Source organism: Gobio gobio (genome assembly GCF_949357685.1).
Source record: "Gobio gobio genome assembly, contig: scaffold_222, whole genome shotgun sequence".
NCBI lineage: Eukaryota > Metazoa > Chordata > Actinopteri > Cypriniformes > Gobionidae > Gobio > Gobio gobio.
This window is the reverse complement of record NW_027645707.1, coordinates 11,169-22,563: the sequence shown is the minus strand read 5'-3', so window position 1 is coordinate 22,563 and position 11,395 is coordinate 11,169. Positions and strand designations below refer to the sequence as shown.

Sequence of the window (11,395 nt, the reverse complement as noted above, 5' to 3'; positions counted from 1 at the left end):
ATCATTACAAAAGTTCTCAATGCTGCTGAAGGAGAAATATAATGTGGATAACATTGAATAAATATCTTTTCATCAGGTTAAATACTGATAATTACTCACTCAAACCACTTTATCTAATCCTCTCCACTTAACCGTCAGACTCGCGTAACCGTCATGTTTGTAGTTTTTTAAACACTTTTTATCCGCGTTTGTAGTTCTAATCGAATCCTCGTCCATCTCGCAATGGGTTGTGGGCAATATCAGCCGTTAGAGTGCGCATCGATCTGGGCCGGGTTTCCCAATAACGATGTATCTTAGCTCTAAAGAGCATGTTCTACGAGCAAAGTTACGATCACTCGCAGCAATTCCACGTGCGTTTCCCAAAAATGTACTTAACATGAACGCGCGAGAACGCGCTCTAAGTGCTACTTAAGAGTCGCTGTCCATTTGCGAAGTGCTGAAATATAACCTTATATGGAATCGTTTCCTCTGAACGTTTCACCTAATAATTGTCATCTGATGTGGATTAGCAATCAAAACACGTCTATATAAAGCAACTACCTACAGGCTGAGGCACTGACAAAATGGCTGAACAAAAAAAAAACAAGAAAAGATACCTTTCAAAAAGACGAAATAAATATCCTCATTTAATTCAGATGTGTATTTATTTTTTATTTTTGTTTGTTACCTGCCCTCATAAATAAAAAATAAAAAATCCAGTGATCATAAAGTCAGTTTCCACAAAAATATTAAGCAGCAGAACTGTTTTTTTTAATCAACATTGATAATAATGAGAATATTAAAATAAAAAAAATAATAAAAAAGTGTACAATAAAGTACAATCAAAACCGTATAGTATTATCACAATGCACTTGAATAAAGTTAAAGGTGTAATCTGCCGGTTGTCCTGTAGGAAACCTCATAACTCTGTCTTCTTACGATACACTTAGAGCTTTACGATTACTCCAGAGCACTCGTAGATCTACGATCATTTTCAAGTGCTACTTAAGTTACGATGCTTTTGGGAAACAGACCTTAATATTAAGATCACTCGTACGATCGTTTTTACGATCAATTTAGGCTTACGATGCTTTTGGGAAACGCAGCCCTGCACTTCGGATTCTGACCGGAAATAGTAAACCATCCGGGAATCTTTGGAATACTTTTTTCAACATACTAAGATTTGGGACATACTAATTCTTTTTTCGAATACTATTTAGTACGGATAGTATGCGAATTGGGACGCAGCACCAGTCTCACCCCTGGATTACTAATCTATTTACAAAGATGACATGCCACAGGAACAAGCTATTGGAAATCTAGAGCAGCGACTGGTTTATAAGAGGGTACGGACCTAATTTCATCTCCTTTAAAAATAAGCATAATTTTTAAATATAAAATACAAAACGTTACCATTTTATGCTGCATATATATAATGACATTTTATGTGGTAAGTTAATATAAAGCATTTCTTGCAGACTTGGTTTTTTTTATTTTTAGATTTGTGATGCTGTTGGTCTTACTTTTTTGATGCAAGGCTGTGCAAGACCTGATGTATTATGTGAGTGGATAGAGCTTTTTTGTTAGTGTTGACCTTGGATCTGTTCTATAAAAATAAGAGTAAAAATAGTTAACACGAAATAGCATCTTCAGATGATAATACAGTGTGATGCAATGATTTTCTGAAACAAAGGACTTTTTAAAATGTTATTTTACATATATATGGAGGATTTAATTTACGTTTAATTAAAACAAAATGTATTTTTTTATATAAAATGATTAAACATAAAAAAATTATATTTATGTACATTTATAAGTTAACTGAAGTTCACGCGTTAAGTACAAATGATTGTTTAAAATGAAATACAATACAAATAAATCAGCTTTAAATACATCATGCTAATAATTATTTTCCAAATGAACTAAAATAAAGCAAAGTAAATGAACTACTGTTTGGTGCTTTCACTGTTTAGCATATTAATTTATCCTATTGGTAATGTTAATGTTAGCTAAGGAAGCTCATCATTTATTCTCCTGATCCTGGCAAACCTCGAAAGCATCGTGAGGAAACTTTCATTACCCTCATTAATCAAGACTATTCTTACTATTAATACCAGGGCCGTGCACAGACCTTTTGAGGGGCATGTGCTGAAACTGAAAAAGGGCACCCCCTCTGTTCACCCGCCCCTAAAGGCCTTTGCACACTGAGTCCGAAATTTTCGCATGCGTTTTTTCGTATTCGTGATCCGAAAAATTCGTCACGCACAGAGACCTTGCACACGGAGTCCGATGCGTATTAATGAATGCGTTACGAAAAAAACGCATGTCAGTGGCTCCGTTTGATGCTTTGCTAGCAATACTGGAGCCACATATTAAAAAGAAGACCACCAATCTCCAATCCTGAACAGAGGCTGGCAGTAGCCTATGTCTAGGATCCGCGCGCACACACACACACACACACACACACACACACGCGCGGTTTACAGGGAGTCGGTGTGCTATAATTATAGCTGTGATATTGTAGTATTTTTGATACAATAATATTTGTATATTTAATTGTTGGTATCTGAGGAGCACTGGCGATTCATTCACCAGCATTGCCAGCAGTTTTAGGTTGGGCATCAGCACTGTAGGCCTAGATGGGAAAACGGATGTGAAAAACGCAGAAAATCGAACCTGTTCCGATTTTTTTTTTGATGGACGAAAGTTTCGGGGGCAGTGTGCAAGCGTGATTGACATAACGTGAGGTCGAATTTATTTTTTGACGTGCGAAAATTTCGCATGCGAATTTCGGACTCAGTGTGCAAAGGCCTTAACACTTTATTATCAAACACACATGACATGCTTTATTTACGTTTTTTGAAGATTTTCACTATTTTTATTGGGGGGGGGGAATGCCTTTTTGAATTTCTGTGTGATGGGAAAATGAAGTAGAGCAAGTTCGGCAAAATGCGAATTCGAACCGTGATCAATTTGCGTCAAAGCTTTAAGCCATGCGCTTTACCCCTGCACTATCACGGATATCATTTACATGGTGTCTTCTGCAATTGTGACTGACCCAACCAGACCTTCTGTGAAAAAGACGGCCTATTTGCACTTAATGTAACGACAACATTACTGTAACCATCTTTTACTACACATGTGAAAACGAGAGAGTATAGAGATTCAAAAATTAGAGAATATGTGCATATATCAACAACGTAAATGAATTAAACATGCGACCATGATATTATTACATGTTAACAAATTAATTGTATTAGCAATCATAAATCCAAGAACAAATTTCTACGAAATATATTTGACCTAGATGACGAGGATCACTCAGTCACTTTGTGAAAGTTCCAGTAGGAAACAGCGCATGCAGGCGCTCTTGGCGGTCTATGGGCGCACCTTTGCTTATTTATGATTTTTCGGTGGCAAAAATAAATTAAATGTGGTTGTATTACTTATCAATATATTATTAACATTTTACAAAAGTCAAACTCAAATGCACTTACCAAAACTATTGATTTATTGAAGCAGGAACAAAAAACACTACCACCAAAAAAAGGGCACTTCGGAGTGTAAGGGCAAAAAGGGCATGTGCTCTGCACAGGTTGAGCCCTACCTGTGCACGTGCTTGATTAATACTATTCTTATTATAAAAACTATTCTTATACTTATCGGTTGATGTCGCAGAGAGTGCGTTTTTTATTTTCCCTGCAGGTGTTTTGAGAGGGACAAATTCAGCCTACCATTTGTGAGGATAATTAAGTATTGCGTGATCTGGCATGAATCGCAGATGCATACAGGTGCGTGGAGTGGTCTGTTTGGTGCTCCACTTCAGCGCTGCCGCTGCTGCTGCAACAATCAGCACCCTCATCTGTTTTGGGCCTCATTTGCTCCATGCTTTTTAGCATGAGGCAGCGACAGAGGGAGAGAGGCCTGTCATTAAAGATTCTCTCTGTTCCCAAGGGCGATTGAAGACTAGGGGAATGGCACACAAAGTTGTGGTTTTAAATTGCCAGCCCAGGGAGCTCTAGGAATTAGCAGCTTGAACCGAGATGTCCTGCAGGCATCAGGCAGTGTGCTTGTACCAGACCAATCAGGACTTTAGCCTGTCAACTGCCAAACTGTCAGGACAAAGTGGTTTATTAGCATAAAAAACATGACACGTGGAGAAAGAAAGATATGAGGAGGCTCTTGTTCAGGAAAGGTAGACATAATTAAGGCTAATATCAAAGTTAGGTATAAATATAGGGTGAGCATATTTTTATTACCGAAAACAAGGACACTCGGCCCGGCAATGAGATACTCAAATGATCCTCGAAGTTCACTCGAAGATTCCTTGTTAATTTCAATACATTTAAAGTATGCCCCCTCTGTAGGGATATAAAATTATATTAGGGCCAGGACAGGACTTGAAAACAGGACATGTCCTGGATGTTTGGTCACCCCAGGTATAAAGGTATTATAATCTGCACGTGGTTTGTTTTTTATTTCAGAAAACGTTTAACCACGGTGCTGACACATTCTCTAAACTAGCAATGTCACATGCAGCCTTCACTGCTAAGAAAAGCTAAACTGAGAGCATCAGCCGAGGTTGTCATCCTTTTTTTTTTTTTGTTGGAGGACACAAAAAGATTAATTTCCTTACTCGTCTTAACTCAACTCCAGTGAAATCACATTTAGAAACCTGACTGAGGCAGTCTCGCGCTCGCTGTTTGTTAAATAAAGAGTGCACTGCAACTGCACTCTGAGTTGAGAGAACAAGGCCACATGCACAATAGACTGTATAAAGGAATGTCTTCATTCTATGAGGCAAATACAGATTGCCTCAAGCTATTGAATTTCAACCTACTGACAAAAACACTGCTCTTATAAGACACTGTGCATGTCTGGTGCAGGCTAACACGGACAGTTCACCCAAAAATGACAATTCTGTCAAAATTTACTCACCCTCAAGTTGTTCCAAACCTGTATGAGTTTCTTTATTCTGCTGAACAAAGAAGAAGATATTTTGAAGAATGTTGGTAACCAAACAGTGTATGGGCCCCATTGACTTCCATCGTATATATATATATATTTTTTCTCCATACTATGGAAGTCAATGGGGTCCATAAACTGTTTGGTTTCCCATATTCTTCTAAATATATTTTGTATTCAGCAGAAGAGAAATTCATACAGGTTTTGAACAACTTGAGGGTGAGTAAACGAGTACATTTTGAACTATCCCTTTAAGATGTCACTTATACCACACATGCTATATTAAAAGTACATGAAAGTACTGTAGAAATAAAGCATAATCGACAGCACAATAATTGCAAACCATCTCTGATCTTTTCTTTTAAAAAAGCAGAAATTAAGGTTACAGCAATGCACACAATGGAAGTAAATGGGGCAGTATTTTCTTTTATTTAAAGGCAGAAAATATCATTTTTATAAAACACTTACATATTCTTCTGTTAAAACTAAACTTCTGTATTATAATCTGAATTGTTTAAACTGTAAAGGTGTTTTAATTTTAGTGTTTTACGTGTTAAGTTGGCCCCATTCACTCGTTATTTTTATTTTCTGTTTATCAACATGATTCCAAAAGCGCTGGCGATTGAGTTTAACTTGTATTAAACACAGAATATATGTTGCATAAATGCATGTTGGGAACAAAAATAGTCTGCAAAAATTTAAAGAATATAAAAGAAAGAGTAATTCATATTATGTAATGAGGATTAGATAACTAATTCAGTTTTCTATTTCTTCTTGTCAAGTACCACCTAGACATGCCACCTACATAGTCATCAAAAAACAGCTTCATATTAGTGTCTATCCGGTGAATGGCGAGAGACACTGGATTAGAGCAGGAAACCTTTCTAGCATATTCTTCTGATGTGAAGAGGGAGAGAACATCTCAATGTCAAATAGACATCAGGTTTGCTTTGATGCAAATTAATTGGATTAAAAGGAGACACTTAAGTGAAAATCTTGAAAAACTCTGCTTCTGATAAAGTATGCTCTCCTTCTCTTCCCTGACAGAAGCCAATAAAGAAATCAGCTCCTGTGATCCACTGAACCCACGTGACATTAGCCACTCAACGGTCACACCACATAATCATGGAGGACTCAACAGAGGTGGAACGCACGGGTGGAAAATTTTTGCTGAAAGCAGTATATCTGTGCCGCCTAAGGATGACACGCCTGCTGCTGGAAGGAGGGGCTTACATTAATGAGAGCAATGAGAGGGGAGAAACTCCACTGATGGTGGCCTGCAAAAGTCACCATGCTGATGTTCAAAGTGTGCCAAAACCAAAGATCATCAGGTGGGTATCCTGTAAGTTGATTACACTAGCTGATTGTGCATTGAAACTTATTGTTGTTGTTTTAAGGATGGTAAAAATGCAATTCATACATAGTGACTTGTATGCATATTTTTAATTTCTGAAATTAATTTCATTTTGATATTTTGGTAGGGGGCATTAAGTAAAAAAAAAAGCTGAAGTACTGAAAAAAATATTGTAACAAAACTGCTTCTCCACAGACCCTCATTGTGTCACGGTCAATAAGTCTCTTAAACCATCAGAAACTGTGACCATTTTATAATGCAAGATCATATAATGACTCCCCAAAAATTATATTTAAAAAAAAAAGAAAGTTTTATCTTTAAAGATAACTTTTTAAAGTTTAGCATTTTTTTTAAATAATACCTTTTATTCAGCAAGGACACATTAAAAATGTCAAGTGACAGTAAAGACATTTAAAATGTTACAGAAGATTTATTTTTCAAATAAATAGTTTTTTTTTATTCTTTTTACTCTATTCATCAAAGAATCCTGAAAAAATGTATCATGGTTTCCACAAAAAATATTAAGTATCAGCTGTTTTCTACATTGTTTCTTAAGCACTAAATCATGTATTAGAATGATTTCTGAATGATCATGTGACCCTGAAAACCGGAGTAATGGCTGCTGATAGTTTTGCCATCACATGAATAATTTACATTTTAAAAATATATTAAAATAGAAAACAGTTCTGAATTCTAATAACATTTCACAATATGGCTATTTTTGAAATAAATCTAGTTTTGTGAACATTAGAGACTTCAAAAACATCTTCCTGATCCTACATTTAGGAATGGTCGTGTAACAAACGTTTTTGGATAAGATGTGTATTTACAAGATTAGTTTTTTTTATCATGGACACTCTGATATGCCATTGATCCTTTCCTCTGAGCTCACTCTAATGAATCAATCTTCTCAACAGGTATCTTCTTGAAAATGGAGCAGACCCCAACATTCAGGATAAGTCTGGTAAGACAGCCCTAATGCATGCCTGCATAGAGCGGGCGGGCGAAGAGGTGCTGTCGCTTCTGCTCTCCAGTGGAGCTGACCCTAGTTTAGAGGACCACAATAGTTCCTCTGCTCTGGTCTATGCAGTTAACGCTGGAGACGAGGATGCACTGAGAGTACTACTGGACGCCTGCAAGGCCAAGGGCAAAGAAGTCATCATCATTACAACAGACAAACTACCCTCTGGAAGACAAATTACCAAGCAGTATCTGAACGTACCACCACCTCCAAATCTTGAGGACCGTTTGCACTGTGCCTCTGCGTCATACATGTACCCCTCTGAAATTACACTTTTTACCCCGCATATCTCAACACCCACCAATAACCAATCTGAGACCCTGGGATCCACTCCAACACTTCCCTCATCCAAACCAGGATCACAGATTCAAGATTCAAGCCCTCTGCAAGCAGCTAGTGTCGTGAAGCTGCCTCATCTACAGAGGCTTCACTCAGAGCCCTGGCTGAAGATCCCTCCATCTCTGCTCCTACAGCAAAGCAAGTCCTCATCCTTGACTGAAGAGCTTCTACATATCACCCCCGAAGAGGAGCTCTCATTTGGGTACAATGGTTGCCGAACACCACTGAGAGCTATGGTAGCTCGGCACCAAAGCATTGACGTCAAAGACTCTGCTAATCTGCTTAAAGCCTTTGAGACCACATCTGATGGTGAAAAAGAACTAACAAAAGAACAGAAATGGCTTAGTAGAAACATGTCCTACGATGGTGAGTTGCTACCTCACTCCTCCTCACATCAGAACCTCAAGCAGGCATCCATCTCAGACACTGCTCCTATGGACTGGGACCCAGACTGTCTTCCCAACCTGGCTGTATCAAGCCTGCGCAATGGGTTTCGTCGCCGCAACTTCGGATTGGACAACTACAGTTCTGACTCTCAGTTGCCTCAATTTGGCAGCCAACTCTCTGAAGACCTCAAGAAGACTGGAGGAGGAGGAGGAACTGGGGGGATGGAGAAACGCAAGCTTGTTACCAGCCGCTCCTCCACTCTCTCTGGATCCAGAGAGTCTCTGGAAAGTCTCGTTCAGAGGAGGAGCCCGGCGATGCTGGAGCGGAGGCGATCCGGAGTCCTACTCCTTGACCATATCTCACAAACCCGCCCTGGTTATCTGCCACCTCTTAATCCGCATGCACCCATTCCAGACATCAAAGTCAATACCAGTGTTAGCCTCAACAGTGGAAGCAAGCCTGTGGCAGGAACTACACCCATTGTTCCTGGATCGAGGAAATCTTTGGTCAGTAAATATCACAGAGGAAAGTTGTGGTAAATATAGAAATTTAACTTGTCAAAGTCTGAAATCTGAACAGAATTCATTTTAAATATGAATCATAATAAACATAAACCACCCCCTAAAATGCACTTTCCAGACTGGACAGTAGTAATATGTTTGCTTTGACCATTATAAACTTTACTGCACTTTACTGCTGTTCTTTGTACTCTCACTCATTAGTGCACTGAATCAGAATACTGAAACATTTGCTGCTTTTTAATGTACTGCTGTCTCTTTAAACCTGATTTATGCCTGCAATGTCTTTGTATTTACAACAGATACTATATTGTGACTTGTATTTATCCATTGACTAAATAAATGCTGCATAAAACAATTCTTTCAGTTTCTTGCATATATATATATATATATATATATATATATATATATTATACGCAAGAAACTGAATATATATATATGGGAATGTGCACAAAGTAATGGCCAAGCTCAGTATTTTGACTGAATAATACAGTTTCTTTCTCGCAAAACCTTATAGTATTCCTCCTGAACGCTTTCCATATATGGCGCGCGTCTAACTGTATCATTGCGTGAAACTTTTGTATAATTTTTGTAATGTTTTAGCCTGGTCGCTATTCACTGCCATTATAGGAAGGAGTGCGTGCAGGACTATTGAAAGAAATGCTGCTTTTGAGGTCCAAAAAAGATAGAAGGACAGAGGGCATTAGAACAACAGCAGGGTGAGTAAAAGATGGTTTTATTTTCATTTCAGGGCGAACTATCCCTTTAAGCATTTTATAATAACATGCAGTATCATTGGACATGTTGAGAACTACTTTACTGCACTAATAAATGAAACAGAAACATTGTAACAGATAACAACACTTTCTTGTATAAATCATTGTTATACACTACTGTTCAAAAGTTTGGGGTTGGTAATAAATAAAAATAGATATACATTTTTTTTTACTTTTTAAATCAAAATTTGATCAAAAGTGACAGTAAAGACTTTTACATGGTTACCGATTTTTTTTATTTTATTTATTTATTTATTTTTTTTTATAAATGCTGTTCTTTTGAACTTTCTATTCATCAAAGAATGCTGGATTTTTTAAGGATCATGTGACACTGAAGACTGGAGTAATGGCGGCAGAAAATGTAGCTATATATTAAAATAGAAAAAGGTTATTCTACACTGTAATAATATTTCACAATAGTACTGTTTTTACTGTATCTTTGACCAAATAAATTCACCCTTGGTGAGTATTAGAGACTTTTTTCAAAAACATTTAAAAAATCTTTCTAAGGATAAGCATTTTCCCCCCATACTTTTATTATTAATTTGTAATGACAAAATGCAAATATACAAAGTGTTACAAAATGCAAATGTAGATTACAAAAATATAGTATTTTTCTTTCACGTTGTACATTAATTGTTTAAGCATGACAACCAATACAATTCAGAGTTTAAACCCTAAAACTTCAGTACATAGTGTATATTTACAGTTTCTGCAATTGGGGAAGCCACTGGGGCTCTTTTTGCTACATTGTAAATAGTGTCTAAGAGCGTTATCTTGCTTGTGATGCCTGGTGTTTGGGAACGCAATCAAACCAAATCATTCTGATGACAGACTTTGGCTCAGGCATTTCAGAATGACCAATTTGAGATGGTGTGCGGTGAATTTGGTCCACTGGTTAGTCCAGATATCCAATCACATCCACTATTGAGGCAATGTCACATGAGTTTTTTGTTGCGCATCGAGGGATTTATTCTGTAAATGTGTTTCCATCATAGTTTATGCTCGTCTTTTTATCAGATAAAAAAAATGTATATGCCTCAATTGAGCGCATACATTTTTATGCACTTTTTAACATTTAATGCAATTTCCCCAAATGAGCATAAAAAGGTGGATGGAAACATAACTAATGTCAATAAGTTGAATTGCTTTTTTAGGAGTAGCCAGGTAGTCCTTTAAACGGTTTGATTTGTGATTCTAACAGATCATAGTAGATCCTGGTTTTGCTGAAGTTTTGCCTGTAGGGCAACAGCTCTTCCACATTAAGAACATCATCCTTGCCTGTCCATACAGTCAGGCTGTACCTTAAAGAGAGAGAAGACAAGATGATGTTCAACAGAATCTCATAAAGGCAAAGCACAAATAAAATGTAGGAATGGTGCTTTTAATTTGGCATCTTAATAGGAAAGTGTCAAATAATCCAAAGCACAATTAACATTGTCCTTTTAAGAAACTTGTTTTCTTTCACATAAGAAACTATGCTTTTTCACAGTATGAATAAAGACGTGACTGAAGAGTGACTGAAAAAATGAACTTGTGCAATCACCCTCAACCCTCAAACTTAAAGGGTAACTAAACCCTAAACCAACTTTTTTTAGTTAATGATCTGTAATACTGGGGCTTTATTAATGCTGTTCATTGATTCGAGTAAATGTTTAGACATTTGAGTATAAAGTGTTTTAATTCTATAAAATATGGTGTAAAACCGCCAAAGTGCTGCCCTCTTAAGGTTGAACGGTGGCTACTGCAGTTGAATTTTCCTATTGGACGTTGTGGTACATCGTGACGTAGGATGGGATCTCCAACGGCTCACTATAGAGTGCCGAAGTAATGACGTCACTTTGTAGGCCAAAACGCGGAAGTGAGTTAGCATTTTAGCCCTACCGGTTCCCTCGCCCTAAAGTCTATGGGTTTTTTGAATGGGTTTTTGCTAAATCGCCTGAAATAAGGTCTGTGGTTAACAAAGCCTCTAAATATTTTCACGTTTTGATCTATGACATAAAACACATTAAAACCTGCTTGTGATTTTTTTTTTTTTACTTTATTGTGTCTTAAA

The 11,395-nt window shown here is 37.2% G+C and overlaps 1 protein-coding gene across 1 annotated transcript; it reads left to right on the top strand.

Annotated features, from left to right (window-relative positions):
- Positions 1-6,069: 6,069 nt before the first annotated feature.
- LOC307122400 (ankyrin repeat domain-containing protein 34B-like) lies at positions 6,070-8,551 on the top strand (the record flags this gene model as incomplete). The annotated part of the gene is made up of 3 exons (XM_079846387.1): positions 6,070-6,275; positions 7,216-7,967; positions 8,253-8,551. Coding segments are annotated over 3 exons (1,257 nt in total), but the record flags the coding sequence as incomplete, so codon positions are not given.
- Positions 8,552-11,395: the final 2,844 nt, after the last annotated feature.